This window comes from Nannospalax galili, unplaced genomic scaffold (genome assembly GCF_000622305.1).
Source record: "Nannospalax galili isolate Female #2095 unplaced genomic scaffold, S.galili_v1.0 scaffold321, whole genome shotgun sequence".
Taxonomy (NCBI): domain Eukaryota; kingdom Metazoa; phylum Chordata; class Mammalia; order Rodentia; family Spalacidae; genus Nannospalax; species Nannospalax galili.
Window position 1 is genome coordinate 2,920,336 of NW_008345972.1, and position 17,109 is coordinate 2,937,444.

General features: G+C 42.4%; 1 protein-coding gene across 1 annotated transcript in view; it reads left to right on the forward strand.

The window, feature by feature from the left end:
- Mapk1 (mitogen-activated protein kinase 1) overlaps positions 1 to 17,109 on the forward strand; it is a 104,767-nt gene that overhangs the window by 76,790 nt on the left and 10,868 nt on the right. Inside the window, exons 5-7 of the mRNA XM_008842204.1 lie at positions 2,752 to 2,866; positions 3,133 to 3,264; positions 14,419 to 14,528. Coding sequence (XP_008840426.1) covers positions 2,752 to 2,866; positions 3,133 to 3,264; positions 14,419 to 14,528 — 357 coding nt within the window. The remainder of the gene's footprint in view (positions 1 to 2,751; positions 2,867 to 3,132; positions 3,265 to 14,418; positions 14,529 to 17,109) is intronic.

The following is a 17,109-nucleotide window of genomic DNA, read 5'->3' on the forward strand; positions in this document are numbered from 1 at the left end:
ACCCCCAGGTTCAATTCCCAGAACCCACATGGCAGTTAACAACCATCCATAACTCCAGTTCCAGGGACTCCAACACCTTCCTCTGGCTCCTGGACATTGCACGACACAGGGGCACTTCCACACATGCAGGCATACTCATACACATAAAATAAAAATGATAAATAAAATATCTTTTTTAAAAATTGGTGGGAGGCTGGAGAGATGGCTCAGTGGTTAAGAACACCGATTACTCTTGCAGAGGACCTTGGTTCAAATCCCAGCACCCACATGACAGCTAACAACCATTCAAACTCCAGTTCCAGGGGATCCAACGCCTTCTTCTGACTCCACAGGCACTGCATAATGCGGGTGCACATACACACACACAGGCAATACACTCATACGCCTAAAAAATAAATATATATATATTAAAAAATTGGTATAGGTACCAGGTCTGGTGATGCACACCTTTAATCTCAGCACTCAGGAGGCAGAGGCAGGCAGATCTCTGAGTTCAAGCCAGCCTGGTCTACAGAGCAAAGTTCCAGGTCTCAGAAATACCAAAAAAAATGGTATAGGGAGCTGAGCAATAGTTCAGTGGTTAAAAGCACTGGCAGCTCTTGGAGAGGGCCTTGTTTGCATCCCAGCACCCACATGACAGCTAACAACTGTCTGTAACACCTGTTCGAGGGAATCTGACGCCTTCTGGCCTCTGCAGGTTTTGCATGACATGGGTGCACTTACATACATGCAGGTAGTACACTCATACACATAAAAAATAATAAAATTTTAAAAAAATATCTTTTAAAAAATTTGGTATAATAGATGTTTCATAGAAGAAAGTTTTATATTGATTCTGTTATAATTCTGTATGCAAATACTCCTGCATAGCAGGTTCTTTCTCTAATGTAACATATGCCAAAGAGCATTAGCCAACAGGTGTGCAGTGCCTGCTCTGAATTAAATGGGACTTGTTGGTGTGATTGGTCTTTCATCCTTATGTCATCTCAGTCACAATGTCCCCACTGCCTTTGCTTCGTTCTCTGAGGAAGTAGGGGAAGAGACAAGCTCTGCATTGTCCAGCTGCCCAGTGAGTGCTCCCTTCTACTGCAGTTATTGTAGTGAAAATTAAATACATATATCCTTTTTTTCCAACACTGCTAGCCTCAGAGTTATTTCTGTAGTACTGGGGATTTTGGATGTTTTGGGCTTGGGGGATTTTTAATTTTTTTGAGACAGGGTCTCCCTGTATACCTAGGCTGGCCTGAAACTTGCAGTCCTCCTGTCTCAACGTCACAAGTGCTGAGATTATAGGCATGCATGCACTACCATGTCTGGCCTTTTATTAACTTAAAGGATTTCCAAACACAAAAATTGAGAGTGTAATGACCACCTGTATGTCCCTTCCCTTGTCACCTGACATTTTACCAACACTCTACTCCTTGACCACTTAGGGCATTTTAACACTAACACAGGGGATGGGGGTCGGGGGAATTTTTCTTCCCTGTAGCCATGGTACCTAGCTTACCACATAAGATCAGCATTAATTGAGTGCTATTTATGAAGAGTGTAGCAGCTGTTTTTCAGCATGCCTTTCAGTTTTGTGTCATGCATTTTAGCATAAATATTTAGCATTGCTTCTGAGCAGTGTTTCTTGATGCTTCATATCAAAAGGCAAAGTTATGTTGTACTGACAACTGTAATACTCACGTTGAGCTTCTGATTATCAGTTCCAGAACCCCTTAACCAGCAATAGTTTGTGGGGAAATAGTTTATGAAGGTTCTTTTCATGATACTCTCAACTATTTCTCTTACTGTCCATTAGTGATGACATAACTGTCTTGTGCCTTAGCTTTTTCCATTTATTTATTCTCCAGTTTATAATCCACTCTGTACCAGGTTTAGACATCTCACCACCACCAGCCTTAGGCACTTGCTTGCTACTCTGGTGTCAAGTGCTCCAGAGTCATCTATACTTTCCCTGTCCTAGATCTGGAACAGACATTTCTCCCAGGAGACTTGATCCTATTTACTTATTTATTTATTTATTATTTATTTATGTGTTTTCATTGTTCCTTTTATTTAGGCTTGGCCCCAAACCAAAACTATTTTAGATTACATGAGTTTTAGAATTACTTTAAAATTTAACCCATTTGGGGTGCTGGAGAGATGGCTCAGCCGTTAAGTGCACTGATTGCACTTGCAGAGGACCTGGGTTCAATTCCCAGCACCCACATGGTGGTCAACAACTGTCCGTAACTTCAGTTCCAGGGGATCTGATGCCTTCTTCTGATCTCCAAGGCGATATACTCATACACATAAAATAATAAGTACAATATTTTTTTTAATTTAACCCATTTTATAACTGTAGATCAAGTCACTGTTTCTTTGATTTTCCAAAAAGATTTCATTCTTTTTCTGAATTTTACTGGTTTACTTGATCTTTTTTTCTTTTTCCATTCATCACCATACCTGACTTTTCATAAAATTCAACTTAAATTCCTTGCAAAAACATCTTTTTGCACTATTGTTATGATACAGACAAAATAATTCCATGACTGTTAACAAGACTTCCTCTAAAAAAAATTATACCTGAGAAATAAGTAGAAAAAAATGAGAATATTGGAGCCAGTACCACCTCTGCCCAGTGTTGTATCTATGTGTTTTCAGATGATACTCAAACTCTTATGAACCTCATGGTTTCATGTACAAAGATCTCATGTTGCAGTGGACACCAGATGACATTCTTTCTTCTCTCCATTTCTGTTGCAGGGCTACACCAAATCCATTGATATTTGGTCTGTGGGCTGTATCCTGGCAGAGATGCTATCCAACAGGCCCATCTTCCCAGGAAAGCATTATCTTGACCAGCTGAACCACATTCTAGGTAAGGTTCTTGAGCATAATATACACCAGACTTATGTCATTAAATGATGAAAAGTTCTAAATGCTCTGTAACCCATGATAGACATGATTTTTTGACTCTTTTCTAATTAAAAAATGTTAAAGAATTTTGTAAAAGCTTGTTATGAAAAGCATGGGATAGTGGAGAAAAAGCACGTTAAGTGTGAGAGTTCATTCTATCCCACAGCTGATGGCGTGTAATTATTTGTTCTTGTCTTGAAAATTAACAGCTAATATTTTGTTTGATAGGTATTCTTGGATCTCCATCACAGGAAGACCTGAACTGTATAATAAATTTAAAAGCTAGAAACTATTTGCTTTCTCTCCCACACAAAAATAAGGTGCCATGGAACAGGCTGTTCCCAAATGCTGACTCCAAAGGTAAATCTTACTTTTTTCTTAAGCTTAGCTTTATGTTTGTTGTGTTGCTAGGTAACTAGCTTGAAAATTCAGCAAGTTGACTTGTGACTATTGAGTGATGCCTTATTTCAAATATGCTAAACTGGCCTGGTGTGGTGGCACACACCTTTAATCCCAGCACTCTAGAGGCAGAGCTCTGTGAGATCGAGACCAGCCTGGTCTACATAGCAAATTCCAGGCCAGCTGAGACTACAAGGAAACCCTGTCTCAAAAAATAAAACAAAAATAAAATGTGCTGTGGGTCTAGAGAGAGAACTGCAGGTTCAGGGAGAGCTCTTTCTCAAAAAGTAGAGGGGCTGGAGAGATGGTGCAGTGGTTAAAAGTACTTACTGCACAATTATGAGTACTAGAGTTTGATAACAGCACCCATATAACAATCCAGTGTCCTACAAACACCTGCAACTCCCACTCTCAGAGATCTGATGCCCTCTTCTGGCCTCTGGGTATGCACAGGCACACTCACTCACTCGTTTACTTTCAAAGACAAATAAATAAAAAAGGTCTTACAAAAACACTTTTTCATTTATATATTTTTAAGATCTTTCCATAGCTGTAGCTCTAAAAAGTGGCTGCATAGTGTTCTCTTGTAAGGATTACCTGTAAGTATCTTAATCCAGTCTCATACTGGACACTGAATCTCATGTGAGTTCACTTTTACTGTTTAACAAGTCACATCAAAACTCAGGCTTGGAATAACAATTATGTGTCCTTTTGACTAGTTCAGCTGGGTGGGCCTACTGACTCCTCTAGTACAGTGGTCCTTGTAGTTACTTCTCTTAATGGCAACAACATTTCAGAAGAAAAGAAGTAGAAACTGCAGGATCTTTTTAGATTCAGGTCCAGAGCACCAGTCTGCCACACTCAGTGGGTCCAAAAGCACATTATTTAACCCCCAAATAAGTTGTTTCTAGTTTTCCTTTAGCAGATGAATTTATTCATTTAACAAATAGATTTGAGTGTTTGTTTTGTACCATCAAAGTTTCTGCAGCCCTTGACATAAAACCAGCAGTAAGAGCTTACCTGTAGGGAGCCAGTAGTCCTGATGTGTATGAGTGTATTGCCTGCATATATATTAAGTGCACCCGTGTCATGCAATGCCACAGAGGTCAGAAGAGGGCCTTGAATTCCCCTGGAACTGGAGTTAAGGACTGTTCATAGCCACAATGTGGGTGCTGGGAATCGAACCCGGGTCCTCTACAAGAGCAGTCAGTGCTCTTAACTGCTGAGCTGTCTCTCCAGCCCCAGCCACATGAATCTACATGTCTTTTAAATATGAGGAAAGATGTTCATCTTTACACATTTAAGATAGGAACATTGAAAAGTCAATTACTCCCCCACTTTAATTTTTTTTTCTTATTTGTGTTTTTTATGTGTATGAGTGTTTTGCCTGCATGTTTGTAAATGTGCCATGTGCATGCAGTGCCCACGGAAATTGGAAAAAGGTATGGATTCCCCTGGACTGGAGTTCCTGGGGGTTGTTAGTCATCAAATGGGTATTGGGAACTGAGCCCCAGTTCTTTGCAGGAGCAGCTTAGTGCTCTGTCTTAACCACTGAGCCATTTCTCTGGCCTGGTTTTTTGGTTTTTGTTTTCTTTTTTTAAGCCCATCTCATGATAATAGGACAGTTTGATGACCCACTAGGTGATCAGGGCTTTAGGAAATGGGTATTCTTGGGGACAGCTGGTAGAGCAGAATAAAAGTTGAGTCTCTATGTATAGATGTTGGGTGGTTTTGTCACAATTCTTTTATTCTAACATTCTAGGTATTAAACTTTTGGATATGCCAACGAAATAGGGGCAGCATGTGACATTTATTTTGTTTATCTTTAAGAATGAAATTTAGTATTTTTTTCTCATGTTTGTTGGAAAGTTTTGATTGCTGAATCTCTTTGAACTAGTGATGCAGGAGGTTTTTTCTTCAAAGGAGTCTTAGTTTAGAATTCTCTCCAAAATGACTCCAGTGAGGGGGAAGAAATGATTATTATTCAGCAGATGGTACTGGCCTAGTTGAATCTCTATTTGGAAGAAAATCAGTTTCAGTTATTACTCATACATGAAAATGAATTCCAAAAGTATCAGTGATGAAATACATTTTTAAAAAATCATACTGTTAGGAACTAACAGTTTTTAGGACATTCATTGTTTTTCTGTCCGATTTCTGCATGGAGACCAACTCTTTTCTTAAGGTTAAAAATCAAACGAAAATCGGCTTCTGAGATTAAAAAAAAAAAAAAAAAACAAGGAAGCAAATATGAAAGGGAATAGATTTGGTGGCATAAGGTTTAAAACACGGAAGCCAGTGTGCTAGCTTAGTGGATAAAGACTCATGCTGCTAACACACACACACACACACACACACACAACATGGCATACATGTGCATGAACATGCACTCGCACAAAATAAGTAAAAAAACATTTAAGACGGCTGGGCATGGTGGCGCATGCCTTTAATCCCAGCACTCGGGGAGGCAGAGGCAAGCAGATCTCTGTGAGATGTAGGCCAGCCTGGTCTACATAGTGAGTTCCAAGACAGCTGTGACTACAGGACGACCCTGTCTCAAAAAGACCGGGGCGGGGGGGGGGGGCAGTTTACAACATAACAGATAAGACTGATCAGGTGTAGGGCAGTAGGTCTAAATATTTAAAGCATTCCGATCCTAGCTGTACTATATATAGGAGGGAACATTGCATACTGGTTACATATAGCAAGAACTTTGTTTTAAAAAATCTAATGCAATTGATGACAAGTGAAGATCTTTCAGACTGTTATTGCATGTGTGAGACATAATTGCGATCATGTACTACATGCTGTTAGCTCCACCAAGTTGTATTTATTCTTCTAGAACTTGGTCACCCTGGACTAAGGATTACTTTGAGCGTCACTTAACCTATTACTTTTGAAACCATGCAAGGGTTCTCAGTGAAGAGGCTAAGATTTAGCTAGAGAATATAAACCTTCAGTAGGCAATGGAGTGGGAATAGCAACTCTTGAAGACTATAAAAAGAATGAAGAAAGGGTTAGTGTCATTTGATTATACAACAGCATCCCTGCAGCAAAGAAGTTCAACAAGACACAGACGGAAAAATATGGGTTGGTTTTCCATTTAGGGGGTGTTGGTGACTATATAAGTAATTGAAGGCTGGTGAGATGACCCAGTTAAGCACTTCCTAAACCTATGTAAAGCCAGGCACAGCAGTGCACATCTGTAATCTCAGCATTCCTTTGATGATGAAGGGGGTAGGGGGTGTAGAAATAAGAGAATTCCCAGAAGCTGGTGGGCCAGCTATCCTGGTGTACACATCGAGTAACATGATGCCTGTCTTTTAAACAGGGTGGAAGGGGATGACCAACACCCAAGATTGTACACATGTAGAGACATGTGTGCTGTGGTCTGTGTACACCTGTACTCACAAGCATGCACATATGTAAGATTGAGAGAGAGAGAGAGAGAGAGAGAGAGAGAGAGAGAGATTGAAACAGTAAATGGGAGTGGGACGTTTGGAATGGAAAGTGGAGGCAGAAATGACTGGACCACCTGAGGGGAATGACTCATGGGACTAGCTCAATGGGGAAAGTTGGCTTTGAGTAAGGAAAGTTTCTTCTTTCTTGGCAGTATCAGAGGACTGAGTAGATTTGAGTGGGGAGAAGTCCAGGGAGATCACTTCTGAGTTTTGTCATAACACCCTCAGTAAGATCTGTTGAGAGTAAGGAGCAGTTGGCAGGAAGAATATGTACAGTTCAATCCGTACAAGGTGGGTAGAATCTTAAAATGGAGGAGGGACCTGTTGAGGGATTTGATGAAGTGAGAAATCTGCTGTTTTTGTAGGGTGTCCATGATGTTAGAGCTATTTTCACAGTACTAAGGTGTTGTTACACTATTATCTGCATTGCTGTCTGCGTTCATGGTACTGAGGCAGTGGTGATTGTGACTGCCATTGCTAAGGTGGCAAGTCTGTGTGGCACCAGTGCATTCCCTGGGCTCTACACTGCCATAACTTCTCACCTAAAAAATGTTGAGAGGCACAGGGAAGGATCGCCTGATGAAAGAACAAAGTGTACTCTATTAAATCCCATCTTTAGTGCAAGTCTTTGTTACATTCTGTGTGACAAAATAGGAAGTGTTTCTGCTACATATGGAAAGCATCCACTTTCTCAAAGAAAAGTACTCATGCAATTACTGGAGCTGTGGTCTGCATTAACTGCTTTTTAAAATGGACCTGGATCTGTCATTGGAATTGCTGGCCTTGAACATGATTCTTCTGCATCAGCCCCTCACGAATTTTTAAAGGTTATAAAGAGGTTCTGAGATCAAAAAGTTTGAGGGGTTCTGGTACTGTGACAGTTTATGAAATTAACTATTTTCCCTGGCCCTGCCCAGAAACTCAAGTTGAAGATGGGAGTGACAGGTTATAACATTGAATCACAGTGAGAATTTGGCTGAGCAGGTGACATGGACCTGAGGAGATACTATGGAAAGCTAGCCCAGTGCCTGCCTAGGATCTAGCTAGACTGGAAGGATGGGGACTAGTTTGCTGTGTATAACCTTTAAAGGTACTAAAAGGCCAAGGATTCTGAGAGGGTACCCAGGGAAAGTCAGGACCCTAATCAGATATAATCCCAACCTCAAAGGAGCATCTAGTCTGTTAGGGGAAGTAAACTGTATCCAAGTAAGAATGCATATAGGCAACCATGATTCATGCCATCTGAGTGGTAACTGTAGATATCTATGGCGTGGGAAGGGGGTGGGCACTGGGGCTTTCTGGTTGTGTTGTCAGCACCTGCCAGCTGCTTCCCGTTTCTCTCTTTTTCTCCATTGGAAGCTGTGAATAATGCATAAATAGCACTTATGGTAAAAAGGGGCTGAGATCCAGTTATTTTTGAGATTGGGGGAGAAAGTCATTATCTTTTGAGATTTCTACTTGGTAGTTAGTGCCTAGACTTTAACTGGAAAAAACTAACAGATGTGTTTTAGAAATGCTTAAGCTGCAAAATATCCAGTTGCCTTGAATTGCTTCATTACAGAAAGCACACAAAATTGAGCACAGTGGTACCCCCACAGGCTTAGAAGTAGATCTACTTAAAATCTCCTGGGCTTTTCCTAGCACAGGCAGTGTCTAACTGGGCAAAAGCCAAGCTGACTTTGTTGTGGCAGAGGTTTTGTTTTGCTTTGCTGGTTTTTTGAGACAGAGTTTGTCTGTGTTAGCTCAGGCTGGTCCCCAACTCAAAATCCTCCTGCCTCAGCCTCCCAAATGCTGGTATTATAACAAGTGCCATCACATCCCATCCAAATGACTTTTAATTGTTTTTCAAAACCAATCTTGGGGAGAAGGGGTTAGATAAATGGCTCAGTGGTTAAGAGCATTTGCTATAGTTGCAGAGACCTTGGATTTAGTTCCCAGCATCCACGTGGCAGCTCACAACTGCTTGTAACTAAAGTTTCAAGAGACCCAACTCCCTCTTGCCCCCATTGTGAGCCAGACATGCATGTGACACATATACATGCACGCAGGCAAGACATTTGTACACATAAAATAAAAATGAATACATTTCAATTAATCCTTTTTAAAGACTTTTTTTTTTTTTTTAAATTATGTATGTTTGTGTGTTTGGGGGTATGTGCATGTGAAGGTGCCTACAGAGACCAGAAGAGGCCATCAGATCCTCTGGAGATAGTTACAGGCAGTTGTAAACTGCCTGATAAAGGTGGTGGGAACTGAGCTCAGCTCTTACATAAGAGCAGTATATATGCTGTTAACCACTGAGCCATCTCTTTAGTCCCCAAAAAAGCAATTCTTTTTTTTTTTTTTTTTTTTTTTTTTTTTTTTTGTATTTTTGAAGCAGGGTCTCCCTGTAAGCCCCATCAGTCCTGGAACTCACTGTGTAGACCAGCCTGGCGTTGAACTTACAGAGATCCGCCTGCCTCTGCCTCCCAAGTTCTGAGACTACAAGCGTGTGCTACCATGCCCAGCAGTTCTCCTTTTTTTTTTTTTTTTTTTTTTGTCTTTTTGAGACAGGATCTCCCTGTAGTCTCAGCTGACCTGAACTCATTATGTAGACCAGGCTGGCCTTGAACTCACAGTGATCCACCTGCCTCTGCCTCCTGAGTGCTGGGACTAAAGGCGTGCGCCACCACGCCCGGCAAAATGTTTTTTTTTAAGTGTTTGGAAAAAGTCTGTGGAGTTCTTAGAGGTGAGAGGCAGGATGTAAGGTAGGTCTTACCTCTGTTACAAACAACAAAAATACTAAGCTTAGCATGTACCTATTGTACACATATTATCTCGTGTACTCTTAGTATTCATTATTACTAGGATTTAACTGAAGGTGCTGAGTTCTTAACCATACAGTATTGTCTTGACTATTGAGAGGACCATCTCCTAAACCTCACCAGCCTGTAGACCCTACGTCATAGCTACAGGCACATATACTTCCTCTGCTGGCTCTGTTCTCTTCAGACAAGGCCTGACCTGTGTGGAGAACATTCTCTACTTCAAAATTTTCTCTAGCCTATAAAGCAATGTCATTCCATAATTTGTTAAATTCATTCATGAGTACTCATTAGAAGCATTATAGACAGAGCATAAACAAATTCAAAATGTATTATAGAAATTATCTGAGCTTTTTGGAAAAGAACTAAGCGTAATGGATATAAGGAAAGTTCTATTGCGTGGAATATCTTACTGTGTCCATTGGGTGATTTACCACATTTCTTTTTTCCTCATCTTAGATTAGGTGGCATGCACTAAAGAAAGTAGAAAGTGATATCTAAAATTGCATGCTAGCATGAGCATGTACACAACTTCTGAGTACCTTTTTATGTGTATTCATGTATTGCCTGCATGTAGGTAAGTGCACCCGTGTCGTGCAATGCCCTTGAAGGTCAGAGAGGCTGTTGGAGCCCCTGGGACTGGAGTTACGGACAGTTGTTAGCTGCCATGTGGGTGCTGGGATTCAAACCCGGGTCTTCTGCAAGAATAGCCAGTGTTCTTAACTGCTGAGCCATCTCTCCAGCCCCATGGGTTGAACCTTTTTTAAATGAGTGAATGATTGAAACTTATTTCCTGAAAGTAAGCTAGAACTCATTCCTTAAGTTGATCATGAACAGTGTACCAATATACTTAATTCATCAATATAATTAATTCATCTCTTGGGACTATTGCCATCTGCAAGTAACCTACTCAGAAATCACTATAAGAAGAGAAGCTTTGCTAAGTAGATTGCCCATATTTTTGGTTTTGCCTTATTTCAGTGTCACATTCTCTAAAATTTGTTCTTTACTGATTACAAGTTTTTCAGACTTGGAATAAATTTTTAGACTTAATTAAGCCTTGGATTTTTCAGGAATATTTAAGACCCAAGAGAGGATGTGTTGTCTATTTGGTATCTTAAGGTTCTGTTAGGGATTAATTTGAAGAAAAGAGTCTAGTTAGTTTTTTTGTTGGTGTGATAAAATAACCATTACCAAAAGCTACTTAGAGGGAAAAAGAGTTTATTTTCACCAACACTTGCAGAGGGAATGCAGTCCATCCTGGCAGGGAAGTCTTGGTAGCAGGAGCTTAAGGGCAGCCTAGCAGTCAGGAAACAGAGAGAAAACAGAAAATTGAGTCAGGCTATAAAACCTCAAAGCCCACCCCCAGTGATGTACTTCCTCCAACAAGGCTCCACTTCCTGAAGGTTCCATAGCCTTCCCAAACAGCCCCACCAACAGGGAGTTAAGTGTTCAAATGCATGTGTTTCTGAGTGACCTTTCTCATTCAGACCACCACAGACCTGCTACTTAAGTTGAAAATAGCTAGTCTAATTATCATTAAATCAAAGGAAGCATAAAATGGTTTTTAAGGAAACTCCTTTTGCTGCCTCTTCTTCAAAACAATGTATTGTCTAGCATGTCTTCTTTCAGTCGCACACCTACCCCTGCTAAAACAAAAGTATTTTGTAGGGTCTCCTTTACCCTTTGTCCCAAGTATTCCATTAATCTTGCCCTTTGGCCATCCTCATGACTTGAAGTAGTACCTGACAACTAACTGCATTGGCCTACAGAATATGGTGGTCATTATTTGTGCTTGGTCCTACAGGCTGGGCTCCTGATGCAAGAGAAGCGCTCAGCTATTGACAACACCCAGTCAAAGAGTACTTTTAGGTTTGGCCCTTAGGAAAAGACTCTAGATTGTATAGTAGGCCTGGGGCCTGTGAGTCACACTTCACTGTCAGCTAGGATCTAGAAATAAGACTATTGTCTTTTTTTTATTTATTTATTTATTTTTATTTTATGTGTATGCGTGTATTGCCTGCATGTAGGTCAGTGCACCCATGTCATGCAATGCCCTCAGAGGACAGAAGAGGTTGTCTGGATCCTCTGGAACTGGAGTTACAGACAGTTGTCAGCTGCCATGTGGGTGCTAGGATTCAAACCCGGGTCTTTTGCAAGAACAATCAGCCACTGAGTTCTTAACCACTGAGCCCCGAGACTGTTTTCTTTTGTGACTGTTGGAGGCCTTTTTGTGTGTCAGGAGACAAAATGACCATTGGAAAAATGACTTTGGACATCTTGGGTTTGGTTGATAAACCTTCACAGTCCCTCATCCTCCTCCCCTGCTACTTTCCCCTACAAATGCACACTTAGTCCTAGCTAGAGCCACACTCTCAGACTGTTAATTTACATTTCTCACCCTCACCCTGCCCCTCAGCCCTAACTCAGGCTGCATTCATGAGTTCAGTTGGAGTCTTAGTTTGTTCCTTCATTGCTGTGACGAAACACTCTGACCACTACCAACTTGGGGAGGAAAGGGTTTATTTATCTTATATCTCCCGGGTCACAGTTCATCAGGGAGCCCAAGGTAGGAACTCAAGGCAGGAACCTGGAGGCAGGAGCTAGAGCACAGGCCATGGAGGAACGCTGCTTACTGGCTTGATCCCCTGGCCCCTGCTCAGCCTGCTTTCTTATGCAACACAGGCCCACCCGCCCAGGGGTGGCACCACCCACAGTGGGCTGAGGCTTCCCACATCACTCATCAAGAAGATGCCCCTCAGACATGGCCACAGGCCAGTCCAATAGAGGCAATTCCCCAATTGAGGCTCCCTCAACCCAGGTGTGTCAAGTTGACACTAAAGCTATCCAGCACAGTTGGTAAGTTCCCATATCCCTGCTTCTACCTCCCCTGTACTTTTCCTGGGACCCAGTCCTAGCAGCAAGTTGCACTCTTCAGTGCTGGTGTAAGCCTTGGCCCCATACCACCTGCCTCAGTACTTTGCCCAAGCAACTACTCACAGGGTCATTATTGTCAGTGTTTAGACACCTCAGCCTGCCCCACCACCTGTCCTGAGTCCTCAACAGCCTCCTTGACCCCAGTGACACCTCCCTTCTGCTGCCTTAGCCACTAAATTGATGTCACCCCAGGTTCCCCTCTCACAAAACAACACTGAATAAAAGACTGAGCTTTGGGGGGCTGGAGAGATGGCTCAGTGATAAAGAGCACTGGCTGTTCTTGCAGAAGACCTGGGTTCATATCCTAGAACCCACATGGCAGCTAACAACTGTCCATAACACCAGTTCTAGGGGATCTAACACCCTCTTCCAACCTTTGCAGATAACTGTATGACACATACATGTAGGCATAACACTTATACACATAAAAAATAAATAATTTTAAAAAAAGACTGAGCTTCAAGCACCTATACCTAGAGTGGTGCTCACAAGACCCCTACTCCTGGTTGAGAAGCTGCAGGTAGTTAGCAGGTAACTGGGGAAAGTCAGCTTTCTTCTGGAGTAGGGTCCCTGGTAGATAGTCCATGCTACACTGGGCCACCCTCCAACTATATACATGTAGGCAACACTAGTGTGGATCTAAAAGAAATACATTGGGCCGGGCATGGTAGTGCAGGCCTTTAGTCCCAGCATTAGTGAGGCAGAGTCAGGTGGATATCTCTGAGTTCAAGGCCAGCCTGGTCTACATAGTGAGGTCCAGGCTAGCTGGGGCTACAGGGAGACCCTGTCTCAAAAAGATGAAATAAAAAGAAAAAAAATACATTGGGAGTGTGGGTGAGTGTGTACATACACGTACATGTGTGTGGGGGTACACATTTGTGTGCATGTGCATAGAGGTCTGAGGTTGACAATCAGGTATCCTTGATTACTTTGTGCCTTACTTGGGTGTATAAGTATGGTATATGCATATTGTGTGTCTCTGGCTGTTTGGGTGCCCTCGTGTGTGTGTGTGTGTGTGTGTGTGTGTGTGTGTGTGTGTGTGTGTGTGCGCGCGCTAGGTGTCTTCCTTAGTCACTTTTGACCTCACAGCTGGAACTCAGCAATTCAGCTAGACTGTCTAGCAAGCCCCAGAGAGCCTCCAGTCTGCCTTCCCAGCACTGGGATTACCAGTGTGCACCATTAAGCCTGGGTTTTGGGGTTTTTTGTTTTGTTTTGTTTTTTTTTTTGGTCTTTTTGAGACAGTCTCCCTGTGGCCCCAGCTGTCCTGGAACTCACTATGTAGATTAGGTTGGCCTGGAATTCACAGAACTCCGCCTGCCTCTGCCTCCCCAGTGCTGGGATTAAAGGCATGCAGCACCACGCCCGGCTTATTTTTATTTTATGTGTATGAGTGTTATGCCTGCATGTAGGTAAGTGCACTTGTGTCGTGCAGTGCCCAAGGAGGTCAGAAGAAGCTGTCGGATCCCCTGGGACTGGAGTTACAGACAGTTGTTAGCTGCCATGTGGGTGCTGGGATTTGAACCCTGGTCTTCTGCAAGAACAGCCAGTGTTCTTAACCACTGAGCCATCTCTCCAGCCCCTAAGCCTGGCTTTTTTTTATGTGAATGATGGGGGTCCACACTCAGGTTCTATGCTTGACTACCTACAAATACTTTGCTTTTGGTACTGCAAAGCTGAGTAGTATAGGAAATATCCAGGTTTAGAGTTGAACTTGGGTTTGAACCCCAATCTTTACTTTTAGCCTTTAGCTGGCCATTCCCTTTCTCTGAGAGTTGGGATCTATGATTACTATGTGGTCAACACCTATGTTCACGTAGTCTCTAGATTTATAGTGATAGTTCTCTGTTAAATAGGAAATGGAAAATATTTTGGTGACTAGCTTCTCACCGCCGCATAAATTTTTCTCTTTGCAGCTCTGGACTTACTGGACAAAATGTTGACATTTAACCCTCACAAGAGGATTGAAGTAGAACAGGCTCTGGCTCACCCATATCTGGAGCAGTATTATGACCCAAGTGACGAGGTAAGAGCTCATGCTCCTGACTGCTGCTTCAGGGATGATGAGTAGCCAACAGCAGCCCCAGCCATGTGCTCAGAGTTTACTGAGGTACATAATGGCATACCTGTCTCCTGCCTTGAGGACTAGTACTGTAGGTAACAGCCCCCACACTCTTGGTATCTGCCTCAGAGGAGTTCCTCCAGGACACCTGCAGCAGGTAGGGATTGGGGCAGTGCACAGACAAAGAACAGCTGTACCACTGTGGAACATGCAAGAGGATGAGGCTCCAGGGCTAGAGATTGTGGTGGTCCATGACAAGAAGAGGTAGATACCTGAACCATATGCTGGCCCTGTGAATATACAGATAATGAGATGGGCATCCTGCTGTGGGATAGCAGAGGAAGTAAGAAGTCAGCCAAGTGGTTCACACTGTGACTTCATGACTGTCGGGTAAGCCATTCCCTGGAGATGGAACCTAAAAGCTTATTGTGGTAAGCATTGGTAAGTCCAGAGCTGGATTTGGTAGTTCCTCCAGATAGACTTCTCTCCAGGACAATCTAGTGCCTTGCTGCTCTGGGTCCTCTGCAAGTTTCATTAACCTTTATCCTGTGGAGGTTAACACAAATGTAACATGAACTGAAACTTTTAACTTGTGGTGCTAGAGAGGTGGCTCAGCAGTTAAGAGCACTGGCTGCTCTTGCAGAGGACCCAGGTTCAATTCCCAGTACCCACATGATGGCTGACAACCGTCCATGACTTGAGTTCCAGGAAATCTGATGCCCTCTTCTGACCTCCAAGAGCATTGCGCAACATGGGTGCACATATGCAGGCAATGTGTGTACACATAAAATAAAAATTAAAAAAAAAAAAAAAACTTGTTCTAGGTTGGGGCTTATATATGCACAGAAAATCTTCATACCTGTTCTTAAAGTAGAAGCAAGTGAAATGTGAAAATTAAGGTACAAAAGAAAAGGAAAATGTCATAGCTAAAAGCTGATGAAAAGAAAGAAAATAGAAATCAAGATAAGGAAGATGTTTTGTTTGGTTGTTTTTTTGTTCTTGAGACAGAGGGTCTCCCTGTAACCCTAGTTGGCCTGGGACCTCACTCTGTGGACCAGGCAGATCCATTTGTGCATCTTCCTCCTGGGATTCAAGGAATACACCACCATACACAGCTGGAGGAAGTATTGTTTTGCTGGTATTCCCTGCCACATCCAAGTCCACCCCTCAAGCACTTTAGGCAGCTTGTAAAATACCTGGAAATTCAAGATCTCGGGCTCTTTTCAGCCTTAGGATCTGGGCACTTATTTCCTAAGGCTCTGATGTTATAACCAGTAAGCTGAGAGAGTAGATGACATAGGATACTTGGTATGGTCCTGTACACCAAGAATCCTTGAGAGACAGCTATTGTTCCCTTGTAAACATGAATTATTTTCACCTAACCAAAGTATAGTGCAGTGCCCATGCCTCTTCTCCCTTTTAAAGGTCTTGTATGAGGACTAGGTACATGAGATCTGGAGGTCTAGGCATATACTAGTTCAGAGATCATTGCCCATACTAGTCCCGTAGCATTTTAGTTATTGTCATTTAAAAATCAAAATATGGGGCCTGGAGAGATGGCTCAGTGGTTAAGAGCGCTGACTACTCTTACAAAGGACCCATGTTCAACTCTCAGCACCCACACAGCAGCTAACAACCTTTCATAACTCCAGTTCCAGGGGATCCGACACTTTCTTCTGACCTCCAAGGGCATTGCAGGACATGGGTGCACTTATGCACATGCAGGCAATAACATTCCTACACATAAATAAATAAATAAATTTTTTTTTAATTTTTATTTTGAGACAGGGTATCCCTGTAGCCTCAGTTGACCTAGAACTTGCTATGTAGACCAGGCTGGCCTTGAACTCACAGAGATTGCCTGCCTCTGCCTTTAAAGGCTTGAGCCACCACACCTGGAAATAAAATTTTTTTTTTCCAAATTTTATTATTTAATGTGTATGAGTGTATTGCCTGCATGTATGTGAATGCACCTGTGTTACACAATGCTGCAGAGGTCAGAAGAGGACTTCAGATGCCCTTGGAACTGGACTTAAGGATGGTTCATAGCCACCATGTAGGTGCTAGGAATCAAACCCGGGTTCTCTGCAAGAGCAGTCAGTGCTCTTAACCGCTGAGCCATCTCTCCAGACACCCCCTCCCTTTTTTTTTAAATCAAAATATGGGATCAACAAGATGGCTCAGCAGGTAAATGTACTTGCTGACAAGCTGATCCCCAGGACCCACGTGGTAAGCTCCTGCAGGTTGTCCTCTGACTTCCTGTGCATACTTTGTCACACATGCTCCCACACACATACACACAAAATTATAAATAAATGTAAAGAATGATATCTTTGAAAAGTCAAAATATGAGGCTAGGTTGTTGCTCATATTGATACAACATCCATAAAGCCCTGGATTCAGTCCCCAGCAATGCATAAAACAGGACATGGTGGCACATGCTATAATCCCAGCACTTGGGAGGTGGAGGCAAGAGGGATCAATCAGTTCAAGGTAATTGATTGTAAATTTAAGACCAAGTTGGACTATATACAAAGCAAAACTT